Below are 18,987 nucleotides of genomic sequence, written 5' to 3' on the forward strand. Positions count from 1 at the left end.
ACTTCGTGATGTTTCATCATCGAGCTTAGGTCCTCGGCCTGACTGCCTGGCTCATGCTCAAGGCAACGGTATTGCGAACGACATGCGCAATACGAGCTTACGTCATAGTTGCTGCTTTTTTACCGCCTACTTAATCCTTCATTAATGAACGAAGGAACATGTGCATGATGGTGTGGTATTAGGTTTATATTCTGTTTCCTTTTCCATGATGCCAACAAGAAAGCATGTTCAACCAGAGTACGATGCATGTGGGTAACAGCGAACTAACTAGCTCATTAATCCCATCGAATCCAATGGGTTGCATTGGTGATTGCAAAGCCCCGACCACTTATAGTTAGTTAACTTGTTAGCTCGGCACACCATGGAATAAATACTGGCCCTGAGCCCATCCTTTATCGTGATGGTTACATCAAAAACCATCCAACATGGCCATCCCATACTCGCACCTCGCCGCTGGTCTCTTTGTGACCTGGGTTTTGTATTCACTCCTCCGGTCAGTGTTCACAAAAATCCAAACCCGCAGGAAAGCGCGCGCTCTAGGATGCCTCCCCGCGAAGGATATTTCAAAGCCCTTCTTTGGCATCGGGACATATCTCGAGCTCGCCAAAGCCGCTAAAGAGAAACGGGCTCTTGAAGCTGCCAGGGAGTCATTTGCTGTCGGCGGTCATACTTTCCAGCGGACCATCCTCGGATTGAAAGCCTTGAACACCCTCGAACCCGAAAATATCAAGGCGATTCTTGCGACCCAATTCTCGGATTTCGATCTGGGAGCCAGACACCGCCTGTTCTTCCCGTTGCTTGGAAATGGCATCTTTACGCTCGACGGCGCGGGATGGTCGCACTCGCGCGCAATGCTTCGTCCGCAATTCGCGAGAGAACAGGTCGCGGATGTCGGCATGTTGGGCGAGCATGTCGACCAGCTATTCCATGCCATCCCCTCCGACGGCACCGCCTTTGATATCCAGGACTACTTCTTCCGCCTCACCCTCGACACCGCCACGGAATTCCTCTTCGGCGAATCCACCCACTGCCTCTCACCCCAAAAGGCCTCCGCAACCGGGCCCTTGGCTATTGCTGGCGGCGAGAAAGGCTTCGCGTACGCCTTTAACGCCTCGCAGGACGGCCTGATCCACCGAGCACGCGCCCAAAACTTCTACTGGCTCGTCAACCCGCGCCGATTCCGTGAAGCCGTCAAGCTTGTCCACGACGTGGTGGACTACTACGTCGACCAAGCACTGGCCAAACAAAACCATTCCGAAGAAGAGAAATTCATCGGCAACACAGAGTCGCGATACGTCTTCCTCGAGGCTGTCGCTCGCGAGACCCAAGACCGGATTGCCCTCCGCGATCAGATGCTGAACATCCTCCTCGCGGGCCGCGACACAACGGCGAGTCTACTCAGCTCGTCATTCTACTATCTCTCCCGCCACCCACAGGTCTGGGCCCGACTCCGCACGGAAATCCTCAACATTTTCCCCGCCACCCAAACCGCCGATCGCATCACCATCGAGCGGCTGCGCGAGGTCAAGTATCTGCGGTATTTCCTGAACGAAGTCCTCCGTCTCATCCCGCCCGTCTCATTCAACTCTCGCTGGGCCACAACCGACACCACGCTCCCCGTCGGCGGTGGCCCAGACGGCAAGTCTCCGATTTTCGTGCCAAAGGGCCAAAAAGTTAATTATAGCGTTGCCCTGATGCATCGCAGGCGGGATCTGTGGGGGGAAGATGCAGAGGACTTCCGACCCGAGCGCTGGGAAGAGAATAGTAAGCATGGATGGGAGTATCTGCCGTTCAACGGTGGGCCACGAATTTGTCTTGGCCGTAAGTAAACCCCAGTCCACCCACCTGCATAAAAAACAGGAGAGTAGGGGAGGGAGACGCTAATAGATTTATAGAACAATACGCCCTTGCCGAAGCCAGCTATGTCCTGGTGCGCCTGCTGCAGAAATTCGAGCGTGTGGAGAACGCGCAACCCGAATTGACTCAGCCTGACCTCAGAATCAGTTTGACTGTGGCACATGCGAGCGTGAAAGTGCGGCTGTATGCTGCTGCCTGATCTGTGTACTAATATGATAACGAAGCTTCCTTTTTTTTTTTTACTACTTTTTAATGAATATATCGACCGGATTGTGTGGTGTTGCGCGGGATATATATTAATGAATTTACGTTTGATTTTTTGGGCAAAATATTCTCACTCGCCTTTCAGATAACTTTGCATATGAAAGTTAACATTACGACTGAATAACTACATATCAATGTACTTGACCTGCAAATTTCAATTGCTGAAGTTCTAGTTGATATTTAATATCATGTATGTAATAGAACATACATCATACGTACATTTTGATTATATACTATCATCTATGCACATGACTTATGTACATCGAAAAGAAAGCGAGGGGCAAGATTGTCACGAAGGTTAGATTCCACCTTCCATGCGCATAGACGCTTGCAGATAATCAATCCGCAAGACACTTCAAGTTTGTAAATCCCATGAAAACGACAAATTTTGAAACAGCAAAGTTTGTCGGTGAAAAAAATAACATGCTTGATCAAAAACAACAAAAGCAATACCAGCGCAAAAAGGCTCCAAACAGAAAAAGTACATTATGCAGATCTGAAAAAAAAAAGAAAAGTGGCGAGAATGAAGAGATTGATATAGACACAGGGAAGCAACCAGATGGTACAGGTACAACCGATATTAGGACAACCAGCCGACAAGTCACCATCAGACGTTCTAGAATCGCTGAGCAAGCAGAAGTATGGACGCTAGAGACGTTAAAAAAAAAGATTTTTCCTTGTAAAGAGAAACAGAGAATAAAAGGTGAGCTCATCACTATTAAGACGTAGGAAGTGAATATGAGATGTCATTTAACATGCATGCTGCGTTCCATGGCACCATTTCGACAAAAAAGAAAAAGGATGAACGGAGACTAGAATCCAAAGGGATTCGCAGGAGCTAAGAGACGGTTAGCTAGATATCATGTGTAAGCGAAGATGGTAACTTACTAGCTTGTGCAAGATTGGCACGCATTCCAGTTGGCTGAGGAGCAAGCTTTTTGGCATCTGCCTTGACTCCAAACCGGATTGGAGGCGCGGGCCCAGTTTTCTGGGGCTGCAATGGGGCAGCTGGTGTTTGGGGAATTGGTGGAACAGGAGGGGGGCTGATGCTAGTGCCAAATCCATTGACAGCGGTCCGTTGAGGCTGTAGTGCAGGTGGGAGTGCTGAGTTGATCCCTGTCTGCATTGGTTGTTGCTGAGGAGCAGAGAAGCCTCCAAACCCAGTAGGTTGTGGTGGCAGTCCTCCGAACTGCTGGCCAACACCATATTGCTGTTGCGGAATCCCAAATTGAGAGACAGGTTGTTGCGCGAACCCTGTGGGTTGAGGCATCATGCCATTTTGGAACTGTTGAGGGAATCCAGTAGCTTGGGTCTGAAATTGTGGCTGGAATCGCTGTTGGTTGAGCTCGGATAAACTCTGTCCCGGGGGTGCTAATTGAGGGATATTGCGAGAAATACCAGTCAATTGAGGCTGCAATGGTGGAGGACCAAACTGACTTTGGAAGTCTTGGGGCGCGGACAATGGTCGCTGTGGTGGAGGAGGAAGCAGCGAGTTCTGGTTTATGCTTTGAGGAGCTGTAGGTCTCTGACGAGGTTGTAGAGAGAATCCCAAGGTTTGTTGCTGACCTGGGACAGCAGTTTGCTGTGGCTGAATAGCCCCAAGTTGGGAGAAAAAACTTGGGTTTGCGCCGGTCACCTGCGGCTGCTGGGCAGGAGGAGCGATGGAGACCGCAGTTTGCTGAGGCAGAATTGGAGCCGGAGCTGGAGCCGGAACCGGGGCAGGTACAGGTGCTGTTGACACTGGCTGGCTAGGCGGTGCAGGATTAGGTTGCAAAGGTGCCTGAAGGAGTGACAGATCAGCCATCGCACCAACTGGTGCGGCTGGCTTAGGCGCTTCCGTCACCACCTGTGCAGTCACAGGTGGAGAGGCAACTGGTGCTGGTGCAGTTGCAGCTGGTAGATCTTTGGGGCGTTTGACATCCCACGCATCGTCGTCAAACCCGGTTTCAGCTTTGGAGACGGTCGGAGTAGGCGTCGAGCTCGTTGGGGTGCTCGCCTTCTCGACGGGTTTACTGGAATCTTTGGCCTCAAATGCCTTGGGATCGACGTCACCAGTTTGCACAGCAGGAGCAGGACGACCTTTGCGTGTCGTATTGTTCCGAAGAGTGCCACCAGGCCCAGAGAACAAACCGCCCTCCTCACCGTTTCCAATAACCTCCTGGCCACCAAAGCTGACATTTCTCAACCCGGACTTGGAACCAGTTCGATTGAACATCGTATCCAAGTGCCGCATGACACGGAGGATATCACCCTCTTTTAGGCCCAGTGTACGGAGAGTCTCGGCGCTGATGTCGGGTAGAATTGCTTCATCCATCGAATCTTTACTAAAGTTCTGAGCATATCGCTCACATTGATGAGGTCCAACGCCTGCCTTAAGAAAGAAGTCAAACCAGTCGTATTCTTTGACATGGACACCGGTCTTTTCCGACTTTTCCCTTTCTTTCTGCTGTAGGCTTCGGCGTCGAATATCTGATAGAGGTTTGTCTTCGTCCAACGATTGTCCCGTGACCTTTTCGACATATTCAAGATCTTCAACAGACATTTTAGCGATTGGCACAGCGATCTTAATGCCATTCATCTTGTGTAGATGAATCTTTCCGTCATGTAGACCGATGAATTGAGCATCGACCGAGAATGTGCCCGTTCTGTCTGTCCAACTCCTGGTCTTCGAGGCGTCGGGTTCTATAGAACCGTTAGTATATAACACTTAATTCAACGTCCAGCTATCGCTTACTTGACTTTGAGCTTTTATCAGATTTCTCACGTTTGTGACGCTGTGAGCTAAAGTTACCACCATTCAATGCAAGCCGACTGCTCCGTCTTTCGGGGAGCTTCATTCCTGGGCCTACCTCAGAACGTGGAGAGTCCACCGAATCACGCTGTGCTTTCCGAATGGATTCCTTTGTTAACCGTTCTTCTTCTTGTCTGTTCCGATCAACAGTTGACCGCCCTGTTTTACCGGTCGCTGGAGACGCTTCCACGATCCCTGTAACCTCAACGTAACTGCTAGGGACGACACCTTCGCGGCCGTTCTTAAGTCGCCTCACCATCCACCATTCCTCTGATTTGGTATCGTCCAAGACGATAACCTCGTCGCCGGCGGCTACTGTCACCTCATCATTTCCTTGAGCCTTGAAACCATATACCATCTGTCCCTTCTTTTGTAAACTGGCACCACCTTGGCCTGCTTCGATTACTTCTCTTAATCCTTCAGCCCTATATGCACCTGCGATTTCGCCTAGAGCAGCGACGATTTCATGGGCAGTGTCCTTGGAGCCGGCGTGAAAATCAACGCTCTTGCTTGGCCGAACGAGTTCGATGAATACATGTTTCCCTTCAATTGAGTAGTGCGTAAGTTTATCCGCCGTCCACTCCTCCTGAGAATCGTCATCCGATCCATCTGGCGATATGAAGACTGTTCCTTTAGGTACGTTGATACCTAGTGTCGTAGGCATCTTCTTCCGCTTGCCCATGACTGATATCATTTCATTGATGTTATAGATGCGATAACCGGATGGGGAATGAGGAGACGGCGCTGAATAACCGACGCGGCTAAAAGGGGGCGATTCTTGGACTCGCGCATCGCTGTCCCGAGTGACGGAAATTTGAGAGGGTTGGGGTCGAGGAGGCTGCGGTGGTGACACTTCCTCTGGAGGCTCGTAGTGTCTTGTTTCGAGGGTCTGCTGCACCTGCGAAGGCGGGCGCCTGGGGAGCGCTGGTGCGGGCTCGTCCTCCTCCTCCACTGCTGCGGTTGGCTGAGGCACCGCATGAACTACACGAGAAGTGTCATGCGACGACATTGACCCATGCTGTTTGTGCAATATTCCGGCAATCGCCGCGGCAGGGCTCGAGTCTGGGATTGCATGAGTCGATTCCGCAGCCTCGTACTCCTCCGGTTCAGCATGTACTGGCCGCTGTGGCAGTGATGGGGCTGGTGGTGAGGGCTCTCGCTCCGGAACTGTACGCGCAGATTCATATGCTGTTTCTGGCTCCTCGTCATGTTCACCATGGCCATTTGGAGCAACATACGCTCCTAGCAACTGTATATAATTCGCAGGGGCAAATCCAAAATCCGACCCCGTTCCGACCAATGTCCAGTCCGGATCAGAACTGTCGTATACGAATAATTCTGAGTCCTCGGAAAATGATACTTCTTCGTCTGTCTGCCGTGTATAATCATAGAGTGCTTTAGCGTTGCTGACAGGGTGCGTCTAGATGAAACAAGATAATTAGTAAACAAGGATAATACGGGGGTAGTGCGAGCCCGACAACGATTCATAACCAGCGTCAACTCATTGAGAGTCTTATATTATCTTTCATCGTCGCCATATAGCAATCGCATAGACGGAGCACCCCTTACCTCTTCAACGTAGTTGCTAGGTACAAGTCCCACTGGTTCCTCGTCCTCCGGATCAGCCTTCTTTTTGGCTTTCCACCAGTCGTCATCAGCACTTTTCTCGAGAACGTAGAGGAGATCTCCCTCGTGGATTTGGAGTTCGCCTTCGCCCTGCGGCTGATAGTCGTAGACCGCGGTGTAGACGCCGACAAAACCCATGGTGGATGTGACGGATGGGCTGCAACCACGCTCAGCTGCTTCGCGCAGCTCTACCAGCTAACCGACCGTCGCCCACGTGTTGGTGAGGTGTGGTTTGGGGTGGCTATCCGACGCGAGGACCAAAGATCGCCGGGCCAAGAGGATACGAGAGGCGTGGCTAGTGTAGCTTCCCTGACCGTGTCGAGAACGGAGGTCGTTGTCGGGGTCGTCCGAGGGGGTTGAAGCAAGTCGGAAACGTTGCATGGCCGGGCCCGGCACGATCTAGTCTTGGCACGCTAACCCGCCCTTAGTCATCATATCACAATACTATTATTACTTAGTATTTACTAGTAATACTGGACTCAGGTTAGTGTTGTTTGGTGGGCATTTGTGGAGGAATGCCAACAAATAGTAATGGGGAAAAGACCGTAGTTGGAGACATTGTAGTTGGCACTCAGGTCATCCAGTATGACTTTGGACGACAATATCCAGATAAATTCAGAGCACATATCAACTACACCACCCGGTCGGTCCTTGGAATAGGCTCTGCAGTGTACGTAAAAGGAAATTACAATTATAGCTTCCAAAACCTGTTCACCAACAACAATCAATCGATGTCTACGGGCAGTGGGTGGAAATCATAGTATTTACAAAGCTAGGACGCTGGAATATACAAAGTACACGCTGTGTAGAATCATAACTCTTCCTTAAACACCTCCTCGCTCCCTGTTTCGTCACCTGAGGAAGAGTCGTCCTTTGCCTTCTCCTTCTTTTTATCATCAATCTTCTTCGCATTGTCCTTTACTGGAGGTTCTGGTTTCTTGTCGTCCTCCGCAGCCTTAGGCTCCTCGTCAGTGTCGACAATGCCCTGCAGTATACGCGCTCCGTTGCTTTGGACTAGCTCCAGCCTCCAGTCTTTGCCCTTGGCTATTTTATCAAGGTTTTTCTGAAACGCCTCCACTTCCTTAGGGTTCAATTCGAGCTTCTCCATGTCTTCTTTCGATAACTGAGACCGATCGCCATTTTCGCGCTTGGCAACAATTTGGATTTTCTCCTCACTGATGCTGGCTATACGGCCCTTTTCGATGACTTTGCCCTCAGATCCGACCTGTTTCTTCGCACCGACCTGGATTCCTCCGACGACAGGATATAACTCTTCGCTTCCGGAATTCACTAGCTTTTGGCGATCATGGTGGGCTTTCATGGCCTCAAAATCGGCAATTTCTTCTGGGTCCAGTATTTCTCTGCACTCAATCGCATGTACATCCTCGGGCTGTGGTAGCTGGAATGCCACGTCATGACATAACCGCGGTGTATGAATGACCATCAGGTAAGAGCACGTCGTAAGCTCCTTAATCCACCCAATCCTATCGGTAGTTTGAGGATGGCAATGAAACTGCACTTCGATTTTGCGTTCGGCTCCAGTAAGATCGCAGGTTGTCCCTCCACCCAACCTCTGAACGAGATACCTCGACTCGCCTTTCGTCTGCAACTCGGCCACCTCGGTCTTGGGCTGTTTCGTTTGGTCCGTTTCACCATCTTCCTCGTCCTCATCCTGGTGGAATCTCCCCAACACGAACGAATGCGTCGCGGGATCTTCCATAGGAGGATAATTCGGCACGCCGGGTCCAGCTGGCAAAGCGTGAAATTGCTTCACGGCCTTCTTGTAGCAAAAGGAATATGACCACCACCCGGACACGTAGAACATGCACGTGCCTTCCATTTCCTGCAGCAGCTCCAGCCCCCGATCCGTAGCACGCGTTATCTCATTCTCTTCCTCTGTTTTATTTCCTCCATCCTCGGCTTGCGCTTCGGCCGTCGAATTGTTTTCCATTGTATCACTGACACGGGGGATGTTGCAGAGATATCGCAGGCCATCCAATGTCATCTCCTTATAACGATATTGCGCAAGTAAATCCTTTGCGTTCCAGTCTATTGAATGGTCTTTTTTGCCATCCTTTGCTCCTCCTCGAAGTGGCTTTTGCGATGAGAGTCGATCTAGTTCGTGGTTATTGGATTTATCGTCAGTCGTAGCGGCTCGATTTGTTAACGATTTCTCTTCTTGAAGCTTTAAAAGTGCGGTTGCTTCTGACTTTAGAATATATTCTTCCGGGAACACGACATCATACTGTAGTACAATTGAATGAGCATAACTAGCTTGGTATTATTTTTTTTTGGATATGATGGGCATACCTGGGGAAATGCAAGGACGTCATCATGAATGCTGAAGGGTCTCTTTGATGCAAGCACACCCGGGGTCACGACAGAAGCCAGGCACAAAAGGGACGTTAGCCGTTTGATGTTCGCAAGGCCGTCCATGACGAAAACCAGCTTTGCGAGCTTCCCCGAGAAATGCAGCGGGGTGGATGGGGTTGGATGGCGGATTGTGACAGTGGAGATGAAATTTTAATTAGGTATTCACATAGCGCTTGAAGTGACAAGAAGGCTGTAAGCCTGTAAGAAGAATGGTCAATGACGCGAAGTTAACAGATAACATTAAGTTGGTCTCCCCTTTCGGTTAGCACCTCGGCCAGCATCTATATGGACGCTCTCAACCAATCATTATCCGTCTTCTATAAACTTGACTTTGGCAACATGAAATATAATTAACAATAACATAATGGACAGATTAATAATATACAAAATATTAAATCTCCTGTTTGGCCTCTTTAGAACCCTCGCTTCTATCCACCGAACCGATCTTCACAATGTTAGTAGTGCCAACAGAGGACGACAAGCAGGTCTTACCTGAATATCGTAAGTTCTAAGAATCCCACCAAGTTGTGGAGGCGGATAGTCTTCTACGGGAGAATGATGTGATGACGTGCTGCATACAGTCGTTACCGTGCGGGCCTTGCTTGTATTCGACGAGCCGCGAATTTCGTAAGAGGTGAATGCTCTTGCATTGCGAGTAGTCATCCAGATATAGTGCGTAGCATAAGCTGGGAGACATCCGACAACAATGGCTTAAGTAAGTTATGTCAGTCATTATAATTACTTTGAAGATGGAGTTATATTCACCTATTCCGCCCTCAACCAAACCCCAAAATGCAAGCCATGGAAATGTAGGCATGTCCAAGCCCATACCGACACCAAGTGTGATGCCTCGACAGAGTGCTGTGACAATGCAGAGTGTTCCGACGGAGAAAATCACACTGGTACGGAGGTATAGAGATCGTTTTATTTGAACCTTTCGGAGGACTATGATGGGGAATATCATAACTAAGATATTTGCTATCAGAATTCCGTGAGAAGAACGTTCGATGCGGGGATTATACTTAGTATATCGGTGATTATATCAACAACAACGACAAAATAGAAACTGGCCAGTTGTGCGTTTATGTCTCGGGTGGTTTTGCAGGATGCTTGTTTTAATTAGGACACATATGGCTTTAAAAAAAATGATGTGGATTACATGGGTCAAAAGAGTCGGTAAAATTGGAGCAGCGAGTGAAACTGACAACCAGACATCCAATAAATGTCTATTCTGGAGCTCAGTATCCACTATCATACACGTTTAATAAGGAGTGTGTGCTCACCACAATCACAAACCCGAGCAGAGCCCACCAGCAGCGTCTCACATTTTCCGGCTGCTTATCAACGATCCGATGCGAGATCGACATCAGGGACAATTTTACCGACCAAAGAACCGTGGGAAAAAGCAGGGAACACACAAACGTGGTTCTCAATTGGAATACCTCGTCCGCAGATATCCCATCATACTGCCGAATCATATCATGTTGCATGTCTACAATATGATAGGCGATTGGTGCCAAAACGAGAGAAAGAATGGCAAGAACAAGAAAAACCGTAAAAGCAAAGGCTACAAGAGCATCCTCACGATGGATCCGGTCTCTTCGTACCCACTGTAGAACGAAACGCAAGATAATAGCGAGAATAGAGACTACCATCATTACACATGCCGTGGCTATGAGTTCGTGTAAAGTAAGTTCCCGCATTTTGACTCATTAGTCTTCACCACAGGCTAATAGGTCGAGTCAAAACGGCTTTAATTGATGTGTCTATGTTTCATGGCAGGCGGAAATGTAGCACGTCACTATATAGAATGAAATTTCTACCACCCTGGCCACATATTATATGACTCGGACCGGCTATCTACGTATGACTCCCATTTCCGGGTGATTCCAGCCTTTCCGGGTTAAGGATGCGGAGAAGCATTCACTGAGAATACAATAAATCCGGGCTGAAGCGCCGTGACAAAGAAATAGAGATGAACAGAGGCAATCCCACGGATTAAGAACAAAGAATAATCTTCAAGGTGTAACCAAAAGCGTCCACATAGTTCATATTTGTTTTCTAATAAACTTCATCGTTGCCATCCCGTTGCTTTTTAACATTTATCTGTTAAAATAATCAGGGAGAAGCTAGCATTTCAAGTGTTGGTGAATATTCCTAGTTGGTCCTTGAAAATTTCTACATACCTGTGACGGATAAAGTCTCGTGACTCTAGTGTTCTCTAGGGCAACGGTGATGCATGTAATCACACTATCTTCAATAAGGTTAAATATATTCGGATTGAAAAAGGCATAGTATCCTATGTAAAATGAGAGATATAAAAGGATTAAAAGCCATATCTTGAGAATCCCGGATCTTGAGGCTAGCCGGAGGATATACAAATCGGTAGCCCAACTTAGTATTGAAGGATCGCCGACTGGTAAATGATGAAAAATCCTATTGGAATTGGTATTTCGTTATTGGTCAGAAATATTTTCCATGAATCGCTTTGAGGTAATTTAGTAAGGATTCGAAATTATAATCAACAGCGCCACAACAATCGATAAATATTAAATTCAAGATATTACCATCTACATGTAATCATTAATCTATTAATAGCTCATATACATGTATAAATGGATCTAGTTATCTAGGCCATAACAGTTGGATATCAACATGATATAAGCTCAAGAGCTTTCATTCTGCACATGATTTTATTCTTTTCTACCCCTCATGCTTAGCATATACATAGCTGTATCATTATTATCTAATTTTCTTTATGTTTAAATTCTCCGTTAGCGGTGCTCTTTGATATCATTTTTGAATGGGTTGGTAGTTTGTTTGATAGTAATCAACATATTTCACTCACTATCATCAATATCAAATTTCAACGGATGTGGTATTATAAAATTCTCTCTGTGTCAACAGGTGTCATATCAAAATTACGTCTATAATGTGTTGTAATTGGATATTTACTAGTCGAAATTTTCGGTAGGCAGCTTATAGATTTTATGAAAGATTTTGTTTAAAATCAAATCTTTCGTGTTTTTAGATAGCTGTAAGCCATTCAGTATGTAAATATTTTCTATGGTGTCAATTTCAAGTAACAGAGAAGTTCAATAATAGGTATGTTTCAATTGGGGAGTAAAATGATGAAGGAGGAAGGACTTCTCGATAATACCAACTCTGATTCTTGTACCATATATCAATTGATGGTATTGAGTTTTACTGAAGGAGAAAAAATTGACGATCTCGTAAATCAAGCTTTGACGCAAATAATGAGCAGCTTTCTTTCTAACTCCGGCATGAATGCTAACAAGAAAAAGAGAGAGAAAGAAAGAAAGAAAAAGAAAGAAAGAAAAAGAAATAAAGAAAACGAAACGAAAAAGCAATAATTCTGTTTCCTAATCGAATCATAGAATATTACGACACAATATTCCCATTTTTTAAGGTTCAGCCGAAGTGTTAAGTTTCTGTCTGTCCATCAATTACACCCATCGTTAAGCATCTCCTAATCATATAAGAGTTAGAAATATCAATCAGGAACGTTGTTTTAATAATACTCTACAATTTTCGAGCTATATTATCTACAACAGTTAGGAGACTGTAGCTCGAAGCCTTATTGGATAACTAGATACCATAGATACCATAGAAACATGACGAGCTACAACTGTCTCAAAATGGCTAAATTAAAACGGGAAGCCGGATATAACAGAATATACATAAAAGAGTTTCTCTGGAGCACCAAAGTGTGAGAAGCTACGAGATTTATATAAAGCGGCCCCAGAGAACGGCCTAGGGTATGCAAACTTAGTTGAAGCCGAGCGAACCCGTCAACTTGGTGATGACCGACGCTTCATGAATCGCAATATGCATCCTACAGGGTAACTAACGACCCCCTTACCTAGATACTTCCAAAATTATATCCGATAGTAGGGCGTTACGAGTTGGTAATTTCCGAATATTGTATGATGCCCTTATTCTCCACTGTACGGCTCTGTGTCATAATGTTTTAGCCCTTAAGGTGTTTCAAAGGTAAGGAGTGGAGAAGTAGAAATTAACAGTTAATTACCCATTGTATGAAAACTAAAGCAGTCATCCTCGGTGGGTTGTGTGCATATCAACAATGGATATATTCCACCGGCCCAATGGGATGCGTGGAAACAGGCCGAGCGCCCAAAACCGAGCCCATCCGAACATAGCACCAAATTCGCTGTTCCTGCAGATTTAGATTAATATTCCACTTCTCGGCCCCAGTTTTAGCACTGGAAATGATAGTTCATGCCATACCTCTAGCTATTTACGAATGTTGGTGTTATGTGTTAGCTCGGTAGTGATTGATTATGTGGATAGATGGTGGGCTTGGGCTTGAGAGCGGACTCAGAGCGGTTTCCTGGTTATAAGGTGGTACACAGAAAACAATGCATTGTTTGTAATACATGCAACCTCATTCCATCGCACATGCCGTGACTTACAACACCAGAGACTCAAGATGATGTGGTCTGTTCTCGGCGTGCTTTGCGCTACGTCCCTAACAGCAGCTTCAACTCATTCTCTCCATCGTCCACAAGAACGGTCTGTGACGACCCAAGGCTCATTGGACACATCTGGAAGGCTTACAAAATGTAGATAGCTGTGATTGAAACTTTTATTCCCTCTGAACTTATTAGCTGATGATTTCTAGCTTCCGGCCTGGACGAGACAAAATGGCTACAGTCTCGCGCGCAAGCAGAGAAATTGTGTGCAAAGCTAAACGCAACCGAGAAGGCTTCTATTGTAACCGGGTCGATGACTGGATTGTGCATTGAATACATCGCTCCCGTTGAGAGCATCGGATTTGGTGGACTCTGTCTCCAGGATGGCCCTGCCGCCATTCGTCTGGCCGATCTGGCCAGCGTGTTTCCTGCCGGAGTGACTGTTGCTGCCACATGGGATAAGGATATGATGTATGAGCGTGGTAGTGCTCTCGCGCAGGAGTTTAAGGGAAAAGGTGCTCATGTTGCTCTCGGGTAGGGAATCTCTCTTCTGTCAAAGTGACTAAGTCTGGCTTTGATGCTGACTGATGATTGGTCTCCAGACCAGTCGCCGGTCCTCTGGGTCGTACTCCTTGGGGTGGTCGTAATTGGGAAGGCTTCTCCCCTGACCCTTTCTTAACTGGTGTTGCGATGGATCAGACAATCCGAGCCATTCAAAGCGAAGGAGTGCAAGCCAATGCCAAACATATTATCGGAAATGAACAGGAAACGCAGCGGAAGCCAACCGTGGTCGATGGCAAAAGAGTGGAAGCTTACTCTGCGAACATTGATGATCGTACCCTGCATGAACTGTATCTATGGCCATTTGCAGATGCCGTGCATGCAGGTGTGGCCTCAGTAACCTGCGCGTACAACCGTGTTAATTCCACCTCTGCCTGTGAAAATGAATACATTTTGACCGACATCTTGAAGGGGGAGCTAGGGTTTGAAGGCTACGTGGTATCCGATTTCTTTGCGTCTTTCTCTGGCATTGAAGCGGCAAACGCTGGCTTGGACATGAATCAACCTGGGCCTATCTCGGCGACAGACCTAACTGAAAGTCTATGGGGCTCTAATCTCGTCTCGGCGATTGCGAATGGAAGTCTTTCAGAAGCTCGGTTAGATGATATGGTCCGCCGAATCCTTACACCGTACTTGTATCTCGGACAGGACAAGGACTACCCGAGTATAGACCCCTCTTCTCAATCTCTTTTCCTCGAAAATTTTGGTCTTTTGCAGCCTGGGATGCCAACACCAGTTGGCCGTGACGTTCGTGGTAACCATTCAAGGTTGATTCGCAGCATCGGTGCTGCTGGAACTGTTTTGCTGAAGAATACAAACAATACTCTTCCTTTGAAAAACCCAAATAACATTGGAGTGTTCGGTAACGATGCCCCCGATGTTTCAACCGGCCTCATTTTTCCGGATAATGGATTTGAAATTGGCACGGTGGTAATCGGTGGCGGCTCTGGGAGTGGACATAACAGTTTTATTGTTCCGCCTTTGGACGCAATCAAAGACCGTGCTCGGAGGACTGGCAGCACCGTACAATATATCACGAATAATACGGCTCTCGCCGCGGGAATAACTGGAATCTATCCTTGGCCTGATATTTGCCTTGTGTTCCTGAAGGGCTGGGCAACCGAGGGTATGGATCTGGTTAGCTTGGAAGCAGACTATAACTCAACTCTAGTGGTTGAAAACGTCGCTTCTATCTGTCCCAAGAAAACAGTCGTTATTACTCACTCAGCGGGCCCAAACACCATGCCATGGGCGTCTAACCCTAACGTCGTCGCAATTCTGGCGGCTCACTACCCTGGGGAAGAAAGTGGAAACTCAATTGTCGATGTACTGTACGGAGACGTGAATCCCTCCGGCCGACTGCCTTACACTATTGCCAATAATGAGACTGATTATGGTGTTTCGATTCTTAATGTTACCGGTAGCCTTGCGGAAGACTCATCAGCATGGAACGTTAATTTCACGGAAGGCCAGTTTATCGATTATCGTCACTTTGACGCCAATGAAATCGCGCCTCTCTACGAATTTGGGTTTGGGCTTAGCTATACCACGTTTGAGTTGGCATCCAATATGTCTGTCTCAAAAGTAGCATCTTCGTCGATCTCTCCATATCCCGCTCATGTCAACTCCAGTCTAGCTCTAGGCGGAAACCCAAATCTGTGGAAGACTCTGGTGACCTGCTCTTCCTCAGTCAAGAACACGGGTTCTGTGAGGGGTGCTGCTGTTGTTCAGCTCTATGTTTCTCTTCCTCAAGACAATGTTCCGGTGGGTACACCGATTCGTGTCTTGCGTGGATTTGAAAAGGTTCCTCTACAGCCTGGAGAGACAAAGAGAGTTTCATTTTCCCTGACCCGCCGGGACCTTAGTTACTGGGACATCGTTGCTCAGGACTGGAAAATCCCCAGTGGCGAGATTGGAGTCAGCCTGGGATTCAGTTCAAGGGATTTACCATATAAATCCTCCGTGAAAATTTTGTAAACATACCGGTATACAGGGTTGTAATAATGGGCAAAAATAGATCTCAATAGACTAACATTATTAATCCATTGCAAGTATGTTTGCTCTATATAGATGCTACATTACTTTGTTAAGTTGTATTTATTACCCACTTGTTTCAGAATGCTAAGTAATCGGCTAGGATGCTATGTTGGTCATCAACAGCAGGCATGTCAAATTGTCAACTTATCAAGCCCCTGTTTCTTGCTTGAAGTCAAAGACCCTCAGCCTGATTTGGGCTTCTCCGTAGAGGAAGAATTAATAGGATAGGACCAATAAATCAAATTAGTGATATTATAGCTTTTTGTTCTACTTGCTACTCAAAGTTTGCTCAATTCTTCAAATTACGCTCTTGAACATCTCGCGTTGCAGGGTCAGATTGGAGGTTGCAATGATGATTTGCCCAGATTTGGTTGTATATTTATCTTCGTATTTACGTATTGGATTACGTGATTGACGGCGTTGGTAGCTTGCTTGACGTAGGTAAACTTCTAGACCCCTGCACGGTGACATGATTAAAGTGTATTCTCATTGGTCCAATGATTGTTGCATTCAAAATTTCTGTCATTTCTTCTAAAATAGAATTACATAACTATGTTTACCTGAGGAAGTTGAGCGGCCGCTAGGCATCAATTGGTGTATCGGATTGGCTATTACTGTAAGAGGCTTTGAGCTTCAGATAACAGAATTTTGATAAATGTCCTCAACTCTGTTATCGGTGTTGCACAAAGTGATTCTGCAATTTCGAGGTTAGGACCGTGCAAAGTCTCTCCTAGGCAGGTGAGATGGTGCTTGATAATGGTCGTTATCAGTACTAGTTGTAGTGGCCGATTTATACTCATTGTATCTAGCGCCAATTGCAGATTGTCGGGAATCAGGGAAGTGAAATGGTTATCTGACGTCGGGCATTCAGAGTTGAATACTGTAGAGACGGGAATATGATTATTGCTTCGGCCTTGCTTACGTGACTGTTCCTCTTGCTGGTGATCATCAAGAAGAACCCCATCCCGAGAGGACGAGGCTGACAAGGACTCGGGATATAATTCATGATGAGAACCACGAGTACGATTATGATTGGGAGGCGGCTGTTGTTGATTTAGATTCCCAGCCGTTCGGATGTCTCGTAATAAGTCTCTGTAAGCTGATAGCAACAACGACAATGGTGTTAAAATCAGAGAGAGAAGAGTTCGCCGGTCCACGGTCAAATGCGCTGGTTTGTGCCCGTTGCCTGAGATAAGTGGACAATTGTTCAAAACTTGAGAGATGATATCCACCAGCTCTTGACTAGGTTTCAGAATAGAATTGATGGGACTAAATGTTGAGTGGAAAGGTGGCAATGAGACTCGTCCGGTATCTGATAGGCTAAGTCCATTCACAGACAGACTGCGAAAGTGAACCAACTCTTGCTGCAATCGTGAAAGGGAATGCATCATTTCTGACAGATTTTTGCACCCAGAAGCGCCGGATTGAGACCAAGCCAGTTGGTCGGATGTGTGTGGCTTGTACGGAACACTCGCTGGCGGTCTCTCGAAACCGGAATCCCACTCAAGGTCGGTTACGCTGCTTTCGGCTGACGGTATATTTCGGGCTTCGGTGCGGTGCTGGTTCTGGTCATGATGGTGATGGTAATGGTGATGATGAGATTCGGCACCATGACCCCCGGTCAAATCCAACCACTTGAAGTTCAGGTTGTCCGGACATACGGCTGGCAATTTTGTAGGCGCGAAGCCGCCTGGAGTGGAATCAATTTGGTAGAGTGAATCGGTTTCCTGGGGTGACAAGTAGATCTGATCGCTGAGGGCTTCGCAGCTAGTACTTAAGTGCATTGGGTACGACAAGGGGTCATTCAATCCGATCGGCTCGCCGCTGTTGATACTGAGGCTGCTGGACAAACTGCTGCTGTCTAAGCTGGGCAGAGATTCCGTGCCTGATGCCTCTCGACCGCGCCTGGGAATGGTGGATGAACTTTTCTTTGGTCGACCAGATTTCAACGGAGGGCTGTAAGTACATGCGTAGCCAAATTGGATACAGCGACTACATTCGATCCTGGGCGCATCTCGGAAGCAACGCAGTTTGCGCATGTGGCAACGATCGCAGGCCAGGCGTTTTTGAGGGGCAGAATTCTGCTCGTCACTATGTACCATTGCTGCTGCTGCTGTGCTATCGAATTTCGTGTACTTTTTCACTCTTCTTTGCTTTCAACTTTCGTTAATTTTTTACAGTTCCCCGGATGGAGATCACCACAGAAGATAGAAGATAAAAGATAAAAGATAAAAGATTAAAAGTCAGCCCTCTCTATTCCGGCTGTGGGGTTGGGGTCCTGCCTATTTCCCCCGCTGAGAGGTGATAATAACATTAATAGAATGACAGCATACTTCCACCAGATAAAGCAGAGTGGACTGACTTCTACATTGGCGGTAGCTATCACGTCCGCACCGCATAATGCAGCTATAGCTATAAGACGTGAGCACTAAGATAGTTCCAGAAACCCCAAGGGTCCAAGGGATCCTTCGGCCGTTTTCATAGTCTTACATAGTGAGGATCTACAATGTAACCCTAATACGGTGAAGAACTATGATATGCTTGTTGATATGCTTGTTTCGTTTGTCTTCGCTTCCTAAAACTGCAAATGTATCAATTTATAAACACTGTAATAATTTCTATATGCCACTCGAAAGGGTATTGGGGGAAATACTTAATAACAGACTGAAATTGTTCGACTCGCAAATAGTGGGTTCTTTTCCCGCACGTTAAATCCTTATCCCAGCCAGTCTTTAAGAGCCCTCGCCAATCATAGTAGAGTCAGTGATCGGATGTTGGTTAAACCCGACCTCCGCCAGGCGAAGTCGGGGAATACGGTATACTACGGTGTTACAGTACATAATAATAAAATACTAGATAGAACCATCGACTAATTGCCAGATCGAGCATCGGGCTATCGCGGCCACAGCCTAAAGCAATACCCATGTTGTTTTGCCCCCACGTGGCTTTCTTCGCCGTCTTCGCTTTCTTCATCGGATAATCGTCCCAATGGAGATCAGGAGATCAGGAGATGCGCATGGTAGA

The 18,987-nt window shown here is 46.9% G+C and overlaps 6 protein-coding genes across 6 annotated transcripts; 2 read left to right on the forward strand and 4 right to left on the reverse strand.

Annotated features, from left to right (window-relative positions):
• Positions 1–425: 425 nt before the first annotated feature.
• BGW36DRAFT_396012 (putative cytochrome P450 alkane hydroxylase) lies at positions 426–2,056 on the forward strand (the record flags this gene model as incomplete). Its single annotated transcript, XM_046218113.1, has 2 exons — positions 426–1,821; positions 1,896–2,056. 2 exons carry the CDS (start codon positions 426–428, stop codon positions 2,054–2,056), a joined length of 1,557 nt encoding a protein of 518 aa, XP_046074764.1.
• Positions 2,057–2,933: 877 nt separating this feature from the next.
• On the reverse strand, positions 2,934–6,676 carry BGW36DRAFT_292207 (uncharacterized protein; the record flags this gene model as incomplete). Its single annotated transcript, XM_046210895.1, has 4 exons — positions 2,934–2,959; positions 3,010–4,803; positions 4,856–6,332; positions 6,482–6,676. The coding sequence occupies 4 exons, from the start codon at positions 6,674–6,676 to the stop codon at positions 2,934–2,936; spliced, it is 3,492 nt and encodes a 1,163-aa protein (XP_046074765.1).
• Positions 6,677–7,055: 379 nt separating this feature from the next.
• Positions 7,056–9,211, reverse strand: BGW36DRAFT_460120 (glucosidase II beta subunit-like protein-domain-containing protein). Its single transcript, XM_046222081.1, has 2 exons — positions 8,849–9,211; positions 7,056–8,783 (listed from the first exon to the last, which is right to left on the reverse strand). Exons 1-2 carry the CDS (start codon positions 8,972–8,974, stop codon positions 7,350–7,352), a joined length of 1,560 nt encoding a protein of 519 aa, XP_046074766.1. The 5' UTR covers positions 8,975–9,211; the 3' UTR covers positions 7,056–7,349.
• A 463-nt stretch (positions 9,212–9,674) lies between these two features.
• BGW36DRAFT_260390 (uncharacterized protein) lies at positions 9,675–10,614 on the reverse strand (the record flags this gene model as incomplete). Its single annotated transcript, XM_046210066.1, has 4 exons — positions 9,675–9,877; positions 9,934–10,020; positions 10,071–10,137; positions 10,195–10,614. Coding segments are annotated over 4 exons (777 nt in total), but the record flags the coding sequence as incomplete, so codon positions are not given.
• A 2,768-nt stretch (positions 10,615–13,382) lies between these two features.
• BGW36DRAFT_425858 (glycosyl hydrolase family 3 N terminal domain-containing protein) lies at positions 13,383–15,903 on the forward strand (the record flags this gene model as incomplete). Its single annotated transcript, XM_046220174.1, has 3 exons — positions 13,383–13,515; positions 13,575–13,899; positions 13,968–15,903. The coding sequence occupies 3 exons, from the start codon at positions 13,383–13,385 to the stop codon at positions 15,901–15,903; spliced, it is 2,394 nt and encodes a 797-aa protein (XP_046074768.1).
• Positions 15,904–16,574: 671 nt separating this feature from the next.
• Positions 16,575–18,065, reverse strand: BGW36DRAFT_425859 (uncharacterized protein; the record flags this gene model as incomplete). Its single annotated transcript, XM_046220175.1, has 1 exon — positions 16,575–18,065. One exon carries the CDS (start codon positions 18,063–18,065, stop codon positions 16,575–16,577), a length of 1,491 nt encoding a protein of 496 aa, XP_046074769.1.
• Positions 18,066–18,987: the final 922 nt, after the last annotated feature.

Source organism: Talaromyces proteolyticus (assembly GCF_021365285.1).
Source record: "Talaromyces proteolyticus strain PMI_201 chromosome Unknown BGW36scaffold_4, whole genome shotgun sequence".
In the NCBI taxonomy this organism is placed as follows: domain Eukaryota; kingdom Fungi; phylum Ascomycota; class Eurotiomycetes; order Eurotiales; family Trichocomaceae; genus Talaromyces; species Talaromyces proteolyticus.